At 35.8% G+C, this 22,859-nt stretch overlaps 1 protein-coding gene across 1 annotated transcript in view; it reads right to left on the bottom strand.

The window, feature by feature from the left end:
* Window positions 1–14,725: 14,725 nt before the first annotated feature.
* The window catches only part of CYP2C108 (cytochrome P450 family 2 subfamily C member 108), a 32,477-nt gene continuing 24,343 nt past the window's right edge, over window positions 14,726–22,859 (bottom strand). Inside the window, exons 8-9 of the mRNA XM_014733425.3 lie at window positions 17,294–17,435; window positions 14,726–15,139 (exon numbers count right to left, since the gene is read on the bottom strand). Of these exons, the coding sequence (XP_014588911.1) occupies window positions 14,958–15,139; window positions 17,294–17,435 (324 nt within the window). The 3' untranslated portion in view covers window positions 14,726–14,957. The remainder of the gene's footprint in view (window positions 15,140–17,293; window positions 17,436–22,859) is intronic.

The following is a 22,859-nucleotide window of genomic DNA, read 5'->3' as shown; positions in this document are numbered from 1 at the left end:
CATATAGATCTAAACTCTAAGAGATATTCACTAGCTTGTTTTAGATAAAATAAGCTCAGCCACTCTCTTTTGAATAACCATTTTATTCCCAAAGAAGCAAGTATCTCTTCCCTGCTCCTCATTCCCTCTGCTGAAGCTCTTCCCTGGCCCTTTCTTTAATAGAATGTAAAATCCATAGATAACTTGGAAATAGAAGATATCTCTGAGGAAAGCTAATCTAATCTTTATTTTTAGGAATGATCAATTTTTAAATCAGTGAAGTGAAATGTCACCAATGCACCCATTCAAGACCTTGTCTTAGAATCCAGGTTTCCCCACGCCCAGTTCTGTGATTCCTCATGTTGAAGAGATTTCCCATTGCTGATCTAATGGATGGACAAGGGAGCATCAGTGTGAAGCCCGCTACAGTCACAGAGTGATACAAACTTTGGCTTGGCTAGAATTGTGGATTGGAGCTGTTATATGTATATCCTGGCTGTGCTTGAAACGAACTGAGGATTTTTGTGTTTGTGTTTTAATTATCACTTCTTGGGCCGTATCTCAGAATCTCAAGGATAAGAGATTGGAAAGAAGAGCAAGGCTAAGGAACACTTTGTTTTTATCTTTATCAGTGGACCAAAAGTCCACTCAGAAGGCATTAGAGTTGACCTAGCTGATTGACTGGTCACTTTATACCTCAGAGTGGCACATGTTGAATTAGCAGGGCATGTTATAAAAGCATTGGATTTCAGGCTCCCAGTTGTCTGACTAAGAAGTGATAATAGATCTGGTCTCTGTCTCTCCTGCTTCTTTCACTCTGGAACCAGAGCTCCAGGAAAGGGAATATGTAATAATTAGACTTTACTTTCTAGAGCAGTTTTAGGTTCACAGCAAAACTAAGCAGAAAGTACAGAGAATTCCCACATACTCCTTCACACACAGGATCTCCCACTACCAACCTCACCCACCAGAATGGAACTATTGATATACCATCATCAACACATCATTATTAGCAAAAGACCACAGCATACTTTAGGGGTCACTTTTTGTGTTCTACACACTATGGGTCTTGAAAAATGTGCACTGACATGTATCCACCCTTATAGTATGATATAGAATAATTTCAATGCCTTAAAAATCATATCCCCTGTGCTCCACCTGTTCATTGACCCCTCCCTCAAATACTTGGCAACTGATGATCCTTTTACTATCTCCATAGTTTTGCCTTTAGATGAATGTCATATAGTTGGAATTATATAATATATACTCTTCTCAGATTAACTTCTTTCACTTAGTAACATGCATTAAAAGTTCCTCCATGTCTTTTCATGACTTGATAGTTCATTTCCTTTAAGCATTGTATAATATGCCATTGTATAGTTGTACCATGGTTTACTTATTCATTCACCTACTGAAGGATACCTTGGTTGCTTCCAAGCTTTGTCCATTATGGATGAAGCTGCAATAAAAATTCATGTGCAGATTTTTGTGTTTTTAACTCATTTTGGTAATACCGAGAAGTGTGATTGCTGGATCATATGGTAAGACTACATTTAATTTTTTAAGAAACTGCCAAACTGTTTTTCAAGCTGGCTGTACCATCTTGCATTCCCCCCAGCAATTCATGAGAGTTCTTGTTCCACATCTTGTCAACATTTGATGCTGTCAGTGTTTTAAATATTAGCAATTCTTGAGTTGTCTGTCAATATTTCACTGTTGATTAATTTTGAATTCTCTAATGATATATGAGGAATATCTGTTCACATGCATATTTTTCATCTGCATATCTTCTTTGATAAAGTGTCAGATTTTCTGCCCATTTTTCAATTGGGTTGTTCATTTTCTTACTGTTGAGTTTTAAAGTTTCTTTGTATAATTTTTATAACAGTCCTTTACCTAATATGATTTTCCAAATATTTTCTCCCAGTTTGTGGCTTGTCTTCTCATTTCTATTGACAGTTTCTTTCACAAAGCAGAAAATATTTAATTTTAATGACTTCCAATTTCTCAACTCTCTTTTTTTCATGGACTCTGATTTTTGTGTTGTATCTAAAAAGTTATCACCAGCCACCAGCAAGATGGTAGAATACAAGATTTCCCATTCATATTCCTGCAAAGAAGCAATAATTTGTCAGTAATCCATGGACAAAACTGCCTTTGTAGGAGCTTTGGATCCAGGAAGGAGGTTGCAAAACCCCAGTGTAACTGAAGACCAAAGAGGGCTATTTTGAGAAGGGACCTTGCAACCAGGAGGCAGGCTTGTTAACCATGGTCCTGACAACAGATCTTAAAATAACACCATTCCCCTGTGGACTCAGCTATAGCCCATTAGCATTGATCCTACCACCAGCATCATCCACCAAGGGACACAGAAGGAACCCTGCCGCCCCTCCTTTGGGTAACAGACCATCCAACATGGGTCTCAGCAGGTTATTATGCACCTCCAGCCCCTTTAAGTCATGGTCTGGAGCAGTCCTGCCTACCTAAGGTTCTAGCAAGACACACATGTGTATGTTACCCCAGAGGTTGGCCCACCAACCTCAGTCCAATGCCAGATCCTGAAGTGGCCCTGTAACTCGGTTCTAGTCCCTTTAAGCTACAGTTTGGGGAACAGTCCTGCCTGCTGAAGGATCCACCCAATAATTCAACAATACTCCGTCTAACAAACCAACAGGAGCCACACCTGTCCATGAATGTGGTAACAGACACAACATCTGCTAATGCAACTGTGAACCCTGAAGCTGAGCTTTGTCCCACCATCAGCCCTACTGACCAAGCTCTTGGAGGCAGTTTCATATGCTCAGGGATCAAGCAGGATGCATGTCCTCCTAAGTACCTGGTAACAAGCTTGACAACCACAGACCTTAGTGCAGACCCAGCAGTAACCATGACAAGTGGCTCCAACCCCACTCACCTGAGGCCATAGAAGCAATCCCATCAGCCTGAGACCAAATAGGAGAAGCTCTTTACCTGTTGAAACCAGTCTATGAAGACTAGAATAGATGTTTGTTACTTCAAATGCAAAGACACAAACACAAGGCTACACAGTTCCTAAAGAATCAGTCAAATTTAACACCATCAAAGGAAACTAATAAAGCCCCAATAACCATCAAACTAGAGATCTATGAATTGTCTGAAAAGGATTCAAAATAATCACCTTAATTGATCTAAATGAAATTCAATAGAACACAGACAACTAAACAAATCAAGAAAAGAATACATGAACAAAATGAGAAGTTTAATAAAGATATAGAATTCGTAAAGGAAAAAACCAAACAGAAGTCCTGGAACTGTAGAGTACAATGACTGAGCTGAAAATTTCAACAGATAATTTCAAGGCAGACTCTATCATGCAGAAAAGAGAATCAGCAAACTTGAAATGAGACACTTGAAATTAACTAGTTAGAAGAACAAAAACAAAAAAAGAATGATACACCCAACATAGGAGCACCTGAATATTTAAAGCAAATGTTAACATTTCTAAAGGGAGAAATAGACAGGATTACAATAATAGGAGAAGGCTTCAATACCTCATTTTCTTCAAAGGATATATTATCCAGACAAAAAAAAAACCAATAAAGAAACTTTGCACTTAAATGATGCATTAGACCAGAAGGACTTAAAACACATTTACAAAACGTTCCATCTAAAGCAGCAGAATACATATTCTTTTCAAGCACATATAGAACATTCTCCAGACTAGATCATATTTTAGGGCACAAAATAAGTCTTAATATATTTTAAAAGATTGAAGTAAAAGCAAGACAAATAGTATGAAACTAGAAATAACTTATTAGAAGAAAATTGGAAAATTCAAAAGTATGTGGAGATTAAAAAAACATGCTGCTCATACAGCATGGTGACTACAGTTAATAATACCATATTGCATACTGAAATGCTACGAGAGTAGATCTTAAAAATTCTCATCACAAGAAAAAGAATTTTTATGACTATGTATGGTGACAGTTGTTAACTAGACTTATTGTGATAATTTTGCAATATATACAAATATCAAATCACCATTTTTGTACATCTGAAACTAATATAATGTTATATGCCAACTATATCTCAATAAAAAATAAAAATTAAAAACTATAGTAAGGGAGCTCACTGAAGTAGTTGGTACTGAATTTTTATAAGAATTTTATAAAAGTAGGTACAACATAACATATCTATTGAGAAGACTCATTTTTCTTTTCTTTCTTTCTGCTCTGGGATCAATGCTTTCTGTGTATTGTTCAAGCAAAGTGGAACTTAAATTCATTTTTTACAGCAAATTTTCTTAGATTTCATCCAAAGATTAAAGCTAACCTACACAGATGTATACATCTGTAAAACAAAAATAAATGTAAAGAATCAATATTGAAATATTTCTATGTGGAATTTTTCTATGACTTTAACCAAACATGCAAATAGTTTCTTGACTTTTCTTTAATGTGAACAGAGACTTTTTGATGATTCTTCATTAACAAAGAATTCTCAGTTCTGCATGCTAGTACATTCTACTATTTTTATTTTCATTGAGGTACAAACAAAATGAAGGGAGCAAAATGTATAATTCAATGTTATGTAAAATCACTTCCTTCATTATTCCCAACATACTAGAAGGATCCATTGTGCCCCTTCCCTGTCACAGGTTGCAGAGAAAACCACTATTTTGGACTTCTCTCACTATAGATTAGCTTAATCTCTTCTTTAATTTCTTATAAATGGAATTGTACAGATGCAGTCTTTGTGTTGGCTTCATTTGTTCATCATTATGACTATGGGTTTCATCCATATATGCATGTAGCAACAATTGCAATTTTTTGTTGGTGCATAATCAATTGTACAAATGTACCACGATTTATGTATCCTTTCTCCTGTTCATGGGCAACTGGGTTGTTTTCAATCTGGACAATGAAGGAAAATGCTGCTATAAGCATTCTTGGACATATCTATTAGTAGAAACATACATTCAATTCTCTTGAGTGTTTAACTAGCAGTGGAATTGCCAAGCCACTGGATAGAAACATATTTTTAGTAGACAATGTTAAAAAATTATCCAAACTGGTTGCAATTTCTTGCTATTTTTAAAATTAAGTAGTTTCCCAGGATGATTGTCTCTAAGACAGGGGAACAAAAACACAATTCCCAACATACAAAAATCTTCGACCAAATGGCTTCACTAGTAAATTCTACCAAATATTTAATGAAGAATTAATACCAATCCTTCTCAAACACTTCCAAAAAATAGAAGAGGCGGGAACACTTCCAAACTCATTTTGCAAGCCCAGCATTATTTTGATACCAAAACCAGACAAGGACATTACAAGAAAAGAAAGTCACAGGCCAATATCCTTGATAAACAAAGATGCAAAAACCCTCAACAAAATATTATCCAACTGAGTTCAACAATAACTGAAAAGGATCATACACCATGATCAAGTCAGATTTACTCCAGGGATGCAAGGGTGGTTCAACATCTGCAAATCAATCAAAATATGATACTTTCAAAAGACACAGGAAAATCATTTGACAAGATTAAAATTTGCATTCATAATAAAATTCTCAACAAAGTGGCTGCAGAAGGAATGTATCTGAACATAACAAAGGCTGTATAAAACAAGCCCACCTCTAACATTGTGTTCAACAGTGAAACACTGAAAACATTTCCCCTAAGATCAAGAATAAGACAAGGTTGCCACCCTCATCACTTTTATTCAATATGGTACTGAAAGTTCTAGTGAGAATAATTTGGCAAGAAAAACAAATGAAAGGCATCCAAACAGGAAAGGAAGAAGCCAAACTCTCTCTCTTTGCAAATGACATGACATTATATCGAGAACATCCTAAAAACTCCCCCCAAAAATTGTCAGAACAAATAAATGATTCAGTAAAGATGCAGGATAAAAAATGAGTATTAAAAAAATTAATTGTGTTTCTACACACCACTAATGAGTTAATGGTAAAAGAAATTAAGAAAACAATTCCATTTGCAATTTCACCAAAAAGAATAAAAAACTAGGAATAAATTTAACCAAGTTGGTGAAAGACGTATATCCTGAAAACTATGAGACAAACTGAAGAAGACAAAAATAAATGGAATGACTTTTCTGGTTCATGGATTGGAAGAATTATTATTGTTAAAATGTCCATTCTACCCAAAGCAATCCACAAATTCAATGTAATTCCTATGAGAATTCTAATGGCATTTTTCACAGAAATAGAACAAACAATCCTAAAACTTGTAGGGAACCGCTATGACCCCAAATCGCCAAAGCAATTGAGAAAGAAGAACAAAGATGGAGGCATAATAATTCCTAATTTCAAACTGTATTACAAAGCTATTTAATCAAAACAGCATGCTATTGACATAAAAACAGATATAAATCAATGGAACAGAATAGAGAGCCCAGCAATATACCTACACATATATAGTCAATAATTCACTATGAGGGAGCCAAGAATATGAAATGTGAAAAAATAGTCTCTTCAATAAATGGTGTTTGGAAAACTGGACAGCCACATGCAAAAGAGTGAAACTGGATCACTATCTTACACAACACACAAAAATCAACTCAAAATTGATTAAATACTGGAAGGTAGGAACCAGGAGATAGGGGATAAGCTCATTGACATTGGTGTTGGAAATTATTTTTTTGGATTTGACACCAAAATAAAAGGCAACTGAAGGCAATACAAATAAATGGGACTACATTGAACTAAAAAGCTTCTCTTCAACAAAAGAAACCATTATCAAAATGAAAACGCAATCTACAGAATAGGAGAAAATATTTGCAATCATATATCTGATAAAAGGTTAAATCTCAAATATATAAAAAAACTTGTACAACTAATAGGAAAAAAAGCAATCCAATTTTAAAATGGGCAGATAATCTGAATAAACGTTTTTCCAAAGAAGACATTCAAATGGCCAACAGGTGTATGAAAAGATGTTCAACATCACTAATCATCAGGAAAATGCAAATCAAAACCATAATCAGATCTCACACACCTGTTATGATGACTGTTATCAAAAGGTCAAAAGATAAGTGCTGACAAGACAGTGGAGAAAAGGAAACATGTACAGTTGGTGGGAATGCAAGTTGTTACAATTATGAGGAAATATAGTATGAAGGCTACTCAAAAAATTAAAAACATTAACAATAAAAGACCCTGAATAGCCAAAGGAATCCTGAGGAAAAAGAACAAAGCAGAAGGTCTCACACTCCCTGATTTCAAACTATACTACAAAGCTATAGTAACCAAAACAGCATGACACTGGCACAAAAACAGACACACAGATTAATGGAAGAGAATCGAGATCCCAGAAATAAACCCACACGTATATATGGAGAATTAATTTTCAACAAGGGAACCAAGAGCATACAATGGAGAAAGGAGAGTGTCTTCAATAAATGGTGTTGGGAAAACTGGACAGCTCCATGCAAAAGAATGAAAGTAGACCATTATCTTATACCATGCACAAAAATCAACTCAAAATAGATTAAAGATTTGAATGTAAGACCTGAAACCGTGAAACTTCTAGAAAAAAACACGGAACACGGACAGTATGCTCTTTGACATCGGTCTTAGCAGCATATTTTCAAGTACCATGTCTGACTGGGCAAGGGAAACAAAAGAAAAAATGAACAAATGGGACTACATCAAACTAAAAAGCTTCTGCACAGAAAAGGAAACCATCAACAAAATGAAAAGACAACCCAACAATTGGGAGAAGATATTTGCAAAAGATATACCACATAAGGGCTTAACATCCAAAATATACGAAGAACTCATATGTCTCAACAACAAAAAAAAACAATAACCCAATTAAAAAATGGGCAGATGATCTGAACAGAGATTTCTCCAAAGAAGATAATGGATGGACAACAGGCACATGAAAAGATATTTAACGTCATTAGCTATCAGGGAAATTCAAATCAAAACTACAATGAGATATCACTTCACTCCAGTCAGAATGGCTATAATTAACAAGACAGGAAACAGCAAGTGTTGGAGAGGATATGGAGAGAAGGGAACACTTGTACACTGCTGATGGGAGTGCAAACTGGTGCAGCCACTATAGAAAGCAGTATGCAGTTTCCTCAGAAAATTAAGAATCGATCTGCCATATGATCCAGCCATTCCACTGGTGGATATTTATGCAAAGAACTTGAAAACATAAATGCATAAAGATACATGCACCCCTATGTTCATCGCAGTCTTACTCACAATAGCCAAGACTTGGAAGCAACCTAGGTGCCCATCAAGGGACAAATGGATAAATAAGATGTGGTATATGTACACAATGGAATACTACTCAGCCATAGGAAATGATGAAATCCGGCCATTTATGACCACATGGATGGACCTTGAGGGTATTATGCTAAGTGAAATAAGTCAGAGGGAGAAAGTCAAATATCATATGATTTTACTCATAAGTAGAGGATAAAAACAATGACAAACTAACACATAGCAACAGAGATTGGATTGGTGGTTACCAGAGGGGAAGTGGGGGGGAGGAGGGCAAAAGAAGTGATTAGGCACACTTGTGTGGAGATGGATTATAATTAGCCTTTTGGGTGGTGAACATGATGTAGTCTACACAGAATTCAAAATATATTACAATGTACATGAAAAAATTAATTAATGAGTTAATTAAAATAATAATAAAATTAAAAATAGAACTACCATATAGTCCATCAATCCCACCTCTGAGTATATATCCAAAGAAAATGAAATCAATGTCTCAAACAGATATTTACATTCCCATATTCATTGAAGCATTATTCACACTAGCCAAGATATGGAAGCAACCTAAATCTACTGATGAATGAAAGGATAAAGAAAATATAATATAATATATAGTGTAATATTATTTAGCCATAAGGAAGGAAATCCTGCCATTTGTGATGATGTGGATGAAACTGGAGGGATTATACTGAATTAAATAACCCAGAAAGGGAAATAGCAATACAATGTGATATCATTTCTATGTGGAATATTAAAAGAAAAAGTTGAAATCACAGACTCACAAAATAGAATGTTGGCTGCCAGGGGTTGGGGGTGGGGGAAATGAGGAGATATTAGTCAAAGGGTACAAACTTTGCATTATAACGTAAATGACTGCTAGAGATCTAGATGTACAGAATGGTGACTATAGTTAATAATACTTTATTGTATACTTGAAATTTCCTGAGAGTAGATCTTAAGTGTTCTTTCCAGGACCAAAAAAAAAAAGGTAACTATGAGATGATGGATGTGTTAATTAACTTGATTGTGGTAATCGTTCACAATGTATATCAATCCATCACATTGTACCTTACATGTATTTTTTACATACATATTACATACAATTTTTATTGGTCAATTATACCTCAATAAAGCCAGAATAACAATATGAAACTTCTATTTAATATTTTTTAACATTTTCTGTTTTTTATGCTGGAATTCTTCATCTTTCCATTTATATTTCTATAAAAATTTTCACCATACTTGCTATATTGCCACTTTCAGATAATTCTAAGACTTAGACTTAACAGATTTTTCTTTCTATGGTCTACTCTTTATTCTCATACCTTTGTAAGTATCTTGTTTTCTGTAGGTTTGTTTATTTGATTTATCTTTTGCTCTGTTGAAATATAAAATCCATCCAGTAAACTGCACTGATTTTATGTATACATTTTGGTATTTTTTACGTATGTATACACCTTCATAATGTATACGTATGTATACACCTTGTAGACATACGCCATCTATGTCCAGATCTAGAACATTTTCCACCACCCCAGGAGGCTCTCTCATGGCCTTTTCCAGTCCATTCACCCTAAGGAATAAACCATTATTCTGAATTCTGTCAACCATAGTTAGTTCTGCCTATTCTAGAAATGTACAAAAATAGAATCTTACAGAACATATTTTTTGATGTCTGCTCTCTCATTCAATCTTATATCTACGAGATTCATCCGTGTTTCCACTGGTAGCAGTGGTGTGTTCTTTTTTACTGATAGTAGTATTCCATTGTATGAATATGACATGATACGTTTATCTGCTGTAGTGTTAATAAACATTAGATTGGTTCCAGTTTGGGGCTACTATGAAGAAAGCTATTGTGAACACTCTTGTTCGGGTATTTTCTTTGATGTATGCACAAATTTCTCCAGGGTATGCAACTAATAGTAAAGTCCCTGGACTTTAGGGGTAGGCACATGTCTAGATTTAGAACATACGGTCAAAGGTTTCAGAGTTTTGAAACAAGTTATGCCCCCACCAGCAATATACAAGAGTTCTAGTGGTAGCACATTCTCACAAACACTTGGGATTTTCAGGATTTTTTTTTCCATTTTAGTAGGTATGCATTAGTAATTCATTTGTGGTTTTAATTTTTATTTCCCATATAACTAATAAAGTTGAGTACCTTTTCTCATGACCATATGGATAGCCCCTTCTGTGAAGTGATTGTTCAAACATTTTGCCCAATAAAAAATATTTGGGGCCAGCCCCATGGCCAAGTGTTTGAGTTCGCATCTTCCGCTGTGGTGGCCCAGGTTTTCACCGGTTCAGATCCTGGGCGCCGACATGGTACCACTCCATCAGACCATGCTGAGGGAGCATCCCACATGCCACAACTAGAAGGACCCACAACTAAAAATGTACAACTATGTACCAAGGGGCTTTGGGGAAAAAAAGGAAAAAAAATAAAATCTTTTAAAAAAATATTGGGGGTGTTATTTTTTTTTCAGTCTTTATGTAATCTAGATATAGGTCCTTTCCTGGATATATCTATTGCACATATTTCTCCCAGCCTGTAGCTTGCCTTTTGAGTACCTTAAATGATACATTTTGATGAAAAGGAGTTTAAATATTAATTTAAATAAAGACCTATTTATTCATCTCCTACAATTAGTTATTTTTGTGGCATATTTTAAAAAATTGTTTGCAGAGTTCAAGGTCATAAAGACTTGCTCTTATGTTTTACACTAGAGGCTTTATAGTTTTATTTTTCACACTTCTGTCTATGATCCATCTCAAATTACTGTTTGTAAACAACTTGTAGGGAACAAATTGAGTTTTCTTCTGACTGAATACCCATTTTGTCTAGCATCAATTATTGAGAGTATCCTTTTCCTACTAAATTAAGTGGTACTCTCATTTGATTATATATGTGTTAGTCTGTTTCTAAATTCTACTCTATTCCATTCCAATTTGCTATCCATGTGCCAATACTACATGGTCCTAAATAGCATAGCTTTAAAATAAGTCTTTACACCTGATGTGTGAGTCCTCTGCCCTTCTTCTTCAATATTGTCTTGAGCATAATCACTTCTTTGCATTCCACACAGATTTTAGAATCAATTGACCAATTCCCACAGAAATTCTGGTAAGACTTTAATTGAGAATTCGTGAACTTTATAGTATGCATTGAGAACTGACACCTTAACAATATTAATTTTAATTTCTTTCAATTTACGAACATGGTATAACTCTCCATGTATTTGAGTATTCTTAAATTTCTCCCAGAAGTATTATGTAGTTTGCAGTGTTGAGGTGTTACACATTATACAATAGACATATTTGCAGGAATTTGAGAGGGTTTTAGGTTATTTTAGATGGTTATTTTAATAATATCATCATCTAATTATTTGTTGTTAATATAAAGAAATTTATTTTTGTATTAATCTTGTATCCAGGTCCTATAGCAACACTTCTTTACCACCAGCTGTTTATTTCTTCTATTCAGCTACACATTTACACCCTCAAGACCTATAACATTCTTTGCAGTTTACTTTGTTTATTTTTCTTTCATGACTACTCTGAATTAATTTTGTAAAGTTTCTATTCTTTGTCATGTGCACCCACTAAAGCTGCTGCTCAGTTAGCTTAGTGGTCATCTAATACCTGGACAGATATTTCCTTAGTAGTCTAGACCAATAAATCTCTTTGTCTTTACAAGATGCTCAGTGTGTTTGTCGGAACATGCCTTCAACACTCATCCAGGCAGTTTAGAATTCTGCCTTAGCCTTCACTCCCTCCTTGCACAGAGCCTCAAAGTTAACCAGAGATGAGAGCTTAGAGTCTTCTCAGGTCTTTCTGAGAATGTATGGACTTGTAACGTCTCAGTAATATGTCAGAGTTTTTCAAAGCCTCTTATCAACATCTCATTTCCCAGCTTTTCCTTGTAAGTTTTTTGGTTAATCTATTGATTTCCCCAACTGCTATCCACAGCTTCAGGCACCCACCCTCTTCAAAAATTGCCTCAAGTTGTTTTCAACAAAGTCCTCTGCGGAAAAGGCTGTTTGTAATGGGCAAGCTCATAGTCAGATAAAATAAAGACAACCCTGCATGTGGGGTGTTCCAAGGAACCATACGATAGGTCAAATAATGACAATTCTCTCGTTAGAGGGCTTTGAAATAGCTCTAACCCCATTCTGCCACCTCCAGCGGCTGTTAGGCTGCTTCTTTTCACCATGATTATGGGCTATAGCTTTTCAAGTTACCTCAAGGCAGGAGACGTAATGGAAGGGAACGAGGCAAGTTAAAAGACCACAAAGGTCACTGTTCTTACTGAGATTTATTCATTTCATTTCAATAAACATTCTGCAGATTGTTGTAGGCCTTTGGCTAATTTTCAGAGTTCTGAAAAAGTTGATCTGTGCTTTCATTGTTTTTTACTGGAGAGAATTTTCAGAAGTCATTACTTCACAGCATTTTGCTGACATCTTTCAGTCTAATATTGAGTAGAAGAAATGAGAGTGGACATCCTTACTATTTTCAAACTTATGGGGACAGGATTGAATATTTCACTATTATGTAAACATTGTCTAGGATTTTGGAGATATCCTTTTTGAGATTTAGGAAATTTCATATTTTTCTCAATTTTCTAGAGTGTTTATCATAAACAAATGTTGAACTTTATCAAATTTTGGACATTTATTGAGAAGATTACATGTTTTGTCAGCTAGGTTTTCCTTTTTATTGTGCACTACACATTGTATATCAGATAATGCAATGACAATTTGAGACTCTGGGTGACCTTACCTTTCTCCAGCCAAAAATATGCTCTCAGCAAGCAGAAAACATTTAGGGGTGGAACAATGTAATGCAATCAGTGATTGAAATTATTTAAAGCAGGGCTCTAGTCTTATGAGGAGTCTTCAGCTTCAGGCTGATTCTTAATCTTTGGTTGCAAACCTTCATTCTCACCTTCAGGCTTCAACTGAAGGCAAAATGTTTACTTGGTCTTTCCTACTGGGCTACCTCTGGGCTCCATTTTTTTTCCTACTATCCCTGGGGATGTGCCAAAAACTCTTTTCAGGTTCTAAAGCTCCTAAGTGACATTTTATAATCAGCCTTTCAGCCTCTCAGCTCTTGATTTCAAATGAGCCATCACCTTAAGGGTAAAATCACATCAAAAATCATTCTTCCCAATGTGGATTTTGCAAATGCTATATTACCTTGTCCCCACAAATCCTCACAACTTTCATCACTTTCCCATACTTACAAATATTTATATAAATATATGTGTGCATATGCATGTGAGATGTCAGACAGAAGGAGATACAGACAAAGGTATAGATGTTATTTACAAAAATTTCTGGTCATTGCAATGAAATATTATTTGCAGATAGTAGGATTTCCTACTTGAAAAATCCATGATGGTAATGAAAGTTACTAAATTTAACAAAAAATTCAATTGTCAGTATAAGAGTTTGGTCAAATAGTGTCTCTATTACATTTATGATAGAAAAGTAAACATATATAATTTTTAGTGCATTATGGTTCAGTATCTATGAAAAATAAATGTGCACCTATATGTGCAGCCACATCACATCTAGGAAACTATCATGAAGAAATAGTACAGGAATAGTACTATTCATACTAATACTAGTAGGAATAGTTAGTAATAATAATTAGTAGTAATACTAGTACTACTAATAGTACTAATAGTACTTAAAAGATAAATGCACATAGTAGCACATAACAAAAGTTTGAAAGTTGCAAAAAGTCCAAAATAATCTAAATAACCTAGAATAATGGGCTAATTTTAAAATTATTATATATTATAAAATTATTATAGGCACTCAAAAGGGTTTTATGAGATAGTTATTTATACTGCTTGTAAAACTATCCATATGTTACTATATAAATGTCACCATCAAATCACAGATATATATAAATATATATGTATATATACATATTTATATTACATATATACGTGTGTATATATGTATATATGCACAAACATAGACATAAAAACACACATGTATTTCAGTATGTGTGTGTTCAAATATAAGCATTCATACATATTATATTCTGCTCTTTGCCTTAATATGGCTGTGTGCATGTGTCTTTAACTGCTAGGGAAGAAGAGGAGAGATACCTTGGACAGATCAACAAATTCATGCTATTTCCTCTGGACGGAATGATCTTCCCTTGTTTTCTCCCCACATGTGTGTACGTATACATACATACACCTATACAAACATACATATGCAAATATACAAAGCACATGCATAATTATATTTTTAAAACCATAGGGAAAATATAGAAATTGTACACGCCAAACTGTCAAGAAATCGTTCCCCTGGAGAGCTAGGTAGGAATAAGAAATGAGTGAATTTCATATTTTATTGTTTTTAAAATATTTTACCTCATGGAATAATTTTCCATTTTTAATTTTTAATAAAACAAAATGTGCTATTTATACAGAGCCTTCCATTTTGTGTATACTGCAGATGAGATATAGCTTGAGATCTCAAAATTGTATTACAACAAGAAGTTTATTGGAGACAAAACAGTGAGCTTTACTTCATGCAGAGAAATTTGAACTGAATCTTAACGGATGGGGAAAATTAGAAGAGACAGGGCTCAGGAACGTCATTTCTGCTGTTAAGGGAGAGTGGATAATGGCTAACAAACAGGACAGAAGGCATCTGGCTTGTTTAAATAAGGCTAGAGAGGCTGGCTCTGTGATCCGGCAGCCTGCCCTTTCTTCAGACTGGAATGAAACAGAGCTCATAGAAGGGTGGTACAGAGGTTATCCCACTGGCAGGTGGGGTAGTGTCAATGTCCTTTGGGTCAACCAGAGGTTTCAAGGTAAAATGCTGTAAAATATTGGTCAGGAGTAGAAACAGCTCCATGCGGGCCAGGCCTTCTCCAACGCAAACTCTTTTTCCTAAAAAGTGACATATAAAGTAAATGTTCATTTAATTCTATTTCCGAGTTAGCACACAGGGAGGCTTAAATAAATGGAATTAATCAATTAATTAATTAAGGACTAATTAACTGATGGCTTCTTCCATCTACACTCAAACCTGGCTTCCTTCATTTCCTCAGCATGTATTTCTGTGCACATGCTCTATAAAAAAGTCTTTTCCATACCCCCACATTGAAATTGTTTTGCTGAGGCTTGCCAGTGACATCTTTCTATACACACACACAAACACAAATAGACACTTACCTATCTCAATTGGAATGAGACACACACTATACATCTACCTCCCAAGACCCAACAATAGATTTATTTCTCTTTATCTGGATTCTAAAGGATAATCTGAATCTTGTCATGTCCCTACTTTAAAAAATTTCCAGAGCTTATCATTGCCAAGTATAAAAATAATACAGTAAACTAGCCAAAAGCATTACTAAGTCTTCACAAATCTCCAAACAGACTGGTAATTTCAAATATTATCTGAGATTCCAGTCATTCCTCAACTGAAATAGTCTTCCTCTCCACTCTGCCTGATGATCTTCTCCACACGCTTCTAGAATGAGCTCAGATGTCGTTTATTCTATGCAAACTTCCTTCACCTGCTCAGGGTATACAATTCACTCCCTTATCTGTTCTCCACAACACTCATTAGTGCTTTTAATACAATACATTTCACATGAAATTATGATTATTCATCTGTATCACAGACTGCAGTATAAACTCTTAAGGTAAGGCCTTAGATCTTGTCATGATTGCCACAATGTCAGGACAAAAGCAGGCCTGCGAGCCCTGTGAAATGAATAGAAATCTTGAGCAGGCTCGTTCTGCAATGTGGGCCCAAAATACAAGAACAAAGTCCAGGAGTAGTACAGCAGTATCTTGCTTTGAGATCATCTCTAGACACTGCAAATGATCCTGGGACCACAATACCAAGAGTTCCAGATACCCATTTCCTTACATATGGGTATTTTCAACAAAGAGCAAATCTCCTATTTTTGTCCCAGTCTCAGTTACTTGAGTAAGAGAGGCCCGTCAATCTATACTCTTCCCCACGCTTCTCCTTTGGACTGCGCTGAATATTCTTCATTTTCCTTCCTTCCAGATCCATTCTGTGTTCGTTTGTCTTCCATGCGTAATGCCTACTCTGTGTTCAGGAAGACGATTCTATGAACTGCACAAACCCAGAAGTTAGTTCCCTTTCAGGATCTGAAAACATTCAGAGGATTAGATATTGAAAGGGTCAGAGTATGTATTCTCTCAATCCCTCCCTGCCAGGACACAGTTTAGGCACTGGCTCTAATCCTCTACTTATAGATGCACCTGCTGTTGAGAGATCCACTCTCTCCTTGCTAAAGGTCTCTTTGTGTTCCAGTCATTCCAGTAAAAAGCTCCTTCCCTGGATCCTTCTGACCTAGGATGGCAACATCTTCCTGCTGATGTTTGTCCCTGAGTACTTCACCATACTTTGTTACTTCCCTTAATCCTGCCCACATCTCTGAAAACAGTCTGTTCGTTAAAATCTCTTTAATTAAACTTTTTCAAGGGTGTACCCGTTTCCTTCCAGGCCACTGACAAATTGAAGGAAGATATTCAAATGCTACTTCCTGCAAGAAAATTTGCCTTACCCTCCAACTACTCTACCTTCTGCCCCTGCCCTGCAAAAGGCAGGAGTCAGGAGCTCCTCTCTCTGGGCTCCCACAGCTGCCCCTCAAAGAGCATTTGTCACTCAGGAGTCTCATTGCCTGTCAATTTGCTCTCCCCTCTCCTAGAGAGAGGATCTGTTGCTGATTCACATTTGTGTCCCAGGATCTGAACATGCAGCTGTTACATATAAGGGTCTCAGTGAAGTTTACTGAGTGAACTGACTTCTTAGGGCCGGTGAAAAAAGTCTTAGCAGAATTGGACTTCTAGGAGAAACTCTTAAAACTCTCAGTGGTGGGTTATGAGGCAAATATAGTGAATGAAGCCTCCAATCCAATGAGAAATAACCTGGGCTTTGCGAGCAGTGTCTCTGGCCTCATACAAATGACAATTCATCCAGCCCAGAGTAGCCTTCATGTACAGCTCTTCCTCTTCTCACTTGACCCCTGTTGACAGATAAAAATGAAGTTTGCTTGCCTGCTGAAAAAGCCATGAAGTAGTCACTCTTCTTAAAGTTACCACTTGCATCAAGGAAGTGACCAGGGTCAAACTGCTCTGGGTTGGGAAACTCTTTGTCATCGTGCAGGACAGAAGTCAGAGATAGTAATATCGCTGTGCCCTGATACAAAGAGAAACAGATAAACTGGATTATAAAGAAGGTCATGCAGCTTGAAAACAAAAAAGCCCCTCATCTAATCCTGTTGCTTTATGGAAGAGGAGATTGAGGCACAGAAAGGAGAATTTATTTGTTTCATGTCACACAACAAATTAATGATCAAGCCTAATAGGTCTTATATCATATAATTTCAGTCCAGGTACTGTTCCGGGACTCCATCCTCTTCGGTTTGTAGCTGGACACCAGCACTTCCATTTCAGAAACCACAGAGCTCTCTGGAGTGCATTGTTCTTGACCAATAAATTGCAGTATTGTCTAAAAGGGCTGATGTCACTGAAAATCTAGTTCATTTATTTAGAATCAAGTATTCAGTCTTCTTCAAAATTCTGCTTCAGCGGCCATATTCTTGAAAACCCTTCACTTTCCTATCAAGATGAGACCCTTGGTAAGTAAGGATCCCCCTCCTTCTACGATGTTCTTTCAACTGAATTGTTGCATATTCTTGTGGAAATGAGAGAGCATTTCTGGTTTCTAGTAGAGTTTTCCAAAACCCAAACATACAGTATAACATAATGATTTTGAGTTAATTTTCAGAATCAATCGAATCTTTCTCTCGATAACCATAAGTAAGTTGTTTAAAATTCCCATGCCTCATTTTCATCACTAGTAAAATGTAAACAACATTTTACTGGATCAATTTATTGAAAACATAAAATGAGGTAATATATTAAATACACCTTACACAAATATTACTACACTCTAAAATGCTCAATAAAGAGAAATTTTGTTAGTTATGGTGATAATGATTTCACTTACGATATCTTGGGATCTTTTAATAAAGTCATACATTTCTTACATAGCAGAGACAAAATTAAAATCCACGTCTGTCTGAATGCATTCTAGTATACTGTATGGCCTTTCCAAATATATGATGCAGTTCTCATTCCAGAAAGGTCATGGATAGACTGCACAGACTGTCATTTCCATGTGGACAAATGAAACAGAAACTGAAGTTTCAGTCTGTCCTAAACCTCTTCCCTATAACACAGCTACTCTTGTGATTCATTTTCTGTCCTCGGTGGACTAAGAGAAATGCCCTGAATATGAAATATAGGTATGATAGTACGGTCAGTCCTAGAACAGGCTTCCTCATAAACTTAATTTGGGACAAAACACTTCTCCTAGTTGATGGGACCATCGACTTCAGGCTATAATACGGTAACTGCTTTGGAGTTGCTCTCACAACTAAAATGGATGTAAATTCAGGAAAAAAAAAACATATGAAATAAGAGTTTTCCAGCATTGAACAAGAGGCAATCCAGTACTGTGATGCTTTACTGAAGAAAATTAGGCAGGTAATACAATCGTTCTAAGTTTCTATGTGAGAACACTTTCCTCATAGAGTGCAGGGAGGTAAGGGCCAAGTAAAGTGGTGCTTTTTTAAGCTAAAGAGACAGAAATCAAAATGTGGGACCTAGAATTCATGACAGGAGCAATCTAAAAACAGGGAGGATGTCAAAATTGAAACTATTCTCTGCAAGTCTGTGGCTTTGTGTTTGGCGGCACATATGCAGGAGGAAATCCATGAAGCCTGTCAGAGTATGACTGCTGGAGAGTTGAGAACTGAATATGGATACTAGATGTTGTGCAGTGATAGAGATGATGGAGTTCCAACCCAGCTAGTGTGGAGAGAATGTTCTTGACACCTCAGAATTTCTGTGGTGACTCCAAAAATTCTAAGATGTTGGATTGAAGAACCCACTCTGGAATAAGGGCAATGCCCAAAGACTAAATTCAAATTTGAAATTACTCCATCATAACAAAGAATTATAGGAAGTCTAACAGACTGGAAAACATCTGTGGGTCATTTACCTGCCTGTGAAAATAAAAGTCAACATTCTTTAAATCCAGAATCCTCACAAGGCATCACTTCAAAAGTTCAGCAGCCAATAGGTGCACTGTTTGATTGTTTATTTGAAGTTTTTCTTGTTTCTTAAGGCAGGCTTGTATTGCTATAAACTTCTTAGTATTTCTTTTGCCCTATCCCATAAATTTTGGCATAACATATTCTCATTTTCATTTGTTTTGAGGTATTTTTGTATTTCTCCTTTGATTTCTTCATTGACCTAATAGTTCTTCATTAGCATTTTGTTTCACCTCCACATATTTATGGCTTTTCAAGCTTTCTTCTTGTAGCTGACTTCTAGTTTCCTACTGTTCAGCTCAGAAATGAAACTTGGTATTATTTCAATCTTCTTAAATTTATTGAGACTTGTTTTGTGGCCTCATGTGTGATCTATCCTGAAAAGCATTCCACGTGCATGCAAAAAGAATGTGTATTCTGCAGTTTGGGGATGGAATGTACTGCATATATCTACTAAGACAGTCTGATCTAATGTTTCATTTAAGGCCAATCTTTCCTTATTGAGCTTCCGTTTGGGCCATCTATCCATTTATGTAAGTGGAGGCTTAATGTCCCCTACTATTATTGTGTTACTATCAATTTCTTCTTTTATATCTGTGAATAATTGCTTTATATGTTTAGGTGCTCCTATGTTGGGTCCATAAATATTTACAAGTGTTATTCCTCTTGTTGGATGTTCCCTTTATCATTATCTAGTACCCTTCTTTGTCTTTTGTTACAGTTTTTGTTTTAAAGTCTATTTTTTCTTTAAAAAGTATTGCTACTAGCTTTTTTTCATTGCTATTTGCATGAAGTATCTTTTGTATCCCTTCACTTTCAGTTTGTGAGTGTCTTTACATCTAAAGTGTGTCTCTTGTAAACAGCAAATACATGGGTCTTGTTTTTTTATCCATTCAGCCACCCTATCTCTTTTGATTGGAGCATTTAGTCCATTGACATTTAAAGTAGCTATTGATAATAATGTACTTATTAACATAGGCTTACTTTTATTCTGGGTGTTTTAGTAATTCTTTTTTCCTTTCTTCTTCTCTTGCTGCCTCCTCTTGTGATTTAATGGCTTTCTTTTATATTGAACTTGGGTTCCTTTCTCTTTGTTTTTTGTGTATTTATTATAGGTTTCTGGTTTGTGATTACCATTTGGTTCACATGTCAGAACCTACGTAAATAAAAGTCTATATTAAGTTGATTGTCTCTTAAGTTTGACCTCTCACTAAAAGACCTACAATTTTACTCTCCTCCCCACATTTTATGTTTTTCATGGCATATTTAACCTCTTCTGTGTGTGTGTGTATATGTGCGTGTGTATTCCTTAACCTCTTATCATAGAGATAGATATTTTTAGTACTTTTGTCTTTTGACCTTCATACTGGCTTCATATGTGGTTGATCCACTACCTTTAATGTGTATTTGCCTTTACCAATGATAATTTTTTCTTTGACAATTTCCTTAATACTATTTGTTGTCTTTCCTTTCCCACTTAAATAAGTCACTTTAACATTTCTTATAAGGACAGTTTACTGGTGATAAATTCCTTTAGTTTTTGCGTATCTGGAAAACTCTTTATTTCTCCTTCCATTCTGAATGATAATCTTGCCGGGTAGAGCATTCTTGGCTTGTTTTGTTGCCTTTCAGCTCTTTGAATATATCACGCCACTCCCCTATACCCTGTGAGGTTTCTTCTGAGAAGTCAGCTGATAGCCTTATGGATTTTCCTTTGTATGTAACTTGTTGCCTTTCTCTTGCAGATTTTAAGATTCTCTCTTTATCTTTAATTCTTGACATTTTCATTATAATGTGTCTTGTGGGTGCCTCTTTGAGTTCATCTTGTGTGGTGCTCTCTGTGCTTCCTGTAACTGGACACCTGTTTCTTTCCTTAGGTTAAGGATATTTTCAGTTATTATTTCTTCAAATAGGTTTTCTTCCCCTTGTCTCTCTCTTCTCCTTCTGAGATATCTATAATACAGATGTTACTATGCCACTGTTGTCCCAGAGGTCCCTTACTTTGTCTTCTTTCCTTTTAATTATTTTCTGATTTCTGTTCAACTTGGGTGATGTCTTCTAATCTTTCATCTAGATAACTCATCCATTCATTTGTGATGTTTAGTCTTCTGTTGCTTACCTCAAGCGAATTTTTCTTTTCCATTATTGTATTCTTCAGTTCTGATTCGTTCTTTCTTATATTCTCCAATTCTTTCTTGAAGTTCCGACTGTGTTCATCTATTCTTCTCCCACAAGCACTGAGCACCCTTATGAGACACTTCATACTCTTTAACAAATACATTGTTTATCTCTGTTTTGTTTAGTTCTTTTTCTGAGGATTTGTCTTGTTCCCTTATTTGGAATATATTCCTTTGTGTCCACACTTGGCCTAATTCTCTTTGCTAATATTTATGTATTATGTATATTGGCTATGTCTCCTGATCTTGGAAATTTTGCCTTATGTAAGACTAGCCTTATGGGGCCCATCAATATGCTTCCCTCATGTCACCTGTTCAAATATTCCAGGAGTTTCCCCAGTGTTTGTTACATGAGCCCTTCTGTTGTGGTGGGTTTTTTTTTTTTCTTCTTTTTTGCTTCAGGTACATGCATAGGCTAGGCTGGCCCCAGGCCAACTCGTTTTAAGGCTCAGATATGTGTAGCTGCTATGGTCACCTTATTGGATGAGGCCTGCCCCAGCATGGCTGCCTACAATGTCAAATATCACACAACTACTGCTGTTTTGCTTTTAAGTGAGTCAAGCACCCAGCATGGCTGGTTGCTAGGCTCAAGGACTCACAATTGCTGCAGGCCCCCAGAGTAGCTCTCTTTAGCATGAAGTTGTTTTCAGCTCTCTTAGGAGCAACTATGGGAAGGGCCAGCCACAAGCACAGCAGCACAGAATCTTCTCAGCTTTGGATGTGGAGCAGGTCCCCTGTGTGTCTGTTTGACCAAAACTCAATGTTCGTGAAAGGAATATAACTGAATCAAGAGTTGCTACAACAAATCATTCAAAATATCTAGGATAAAATCCAAAATTATTAAACACACACACACACCAGGAAATTGTGACCCATACTCAAGAGAAAATGGAGAATAACACTAACAGTAAAATAACATTGAGAATAGAATGGACAGTAAAAAAATTTTGAATGCTCTATTATAACTATAATCAAGGAAATAAAGAAAAATTGTCTCATAATCCATTAAAATACTAATTGCTATCATCAAAATATGTTACAAAAAGAACAAAATGTAAATTCTCAAACTGAAATTTACAATTCATTATATTAATTAGTAGATGTGCTTTACAGCAGTTTCAATATGACAAAAGAAAGAATTCGTGAATTTGAAGACAGATCAATAGAAATTTCCTGCTCTAAAGAATAGAAAAAATTGAAAAGAATACACAAAGTCTCAGAGACCTGTGCAAAAATATCATAAGGTGAATGGAGTGCCAAAAACAAAGGAGTGGGCAGAAAATATTTGAGGTAATAATGGAAAAAAGTTCTTCAAGTTTAGATGAA

The sequence above is a fragment of the Equus caballus genome, chromosome 1, assembly GCF_041296265.1.
Source record: "Equus caballus isolate H_3958 breed thoroughbred chromosome 1, TB-T2T, whole genome shotgun sequence".
Lineage (NCBI taxonomy): Eukaryota > Metazoa > Chordata > Mammalia > Perissodactyla > Equidae > Equus > Equus caballus.
This window is presented reverse-complemented; position numbering and strand designations above follow the sequence as displayed.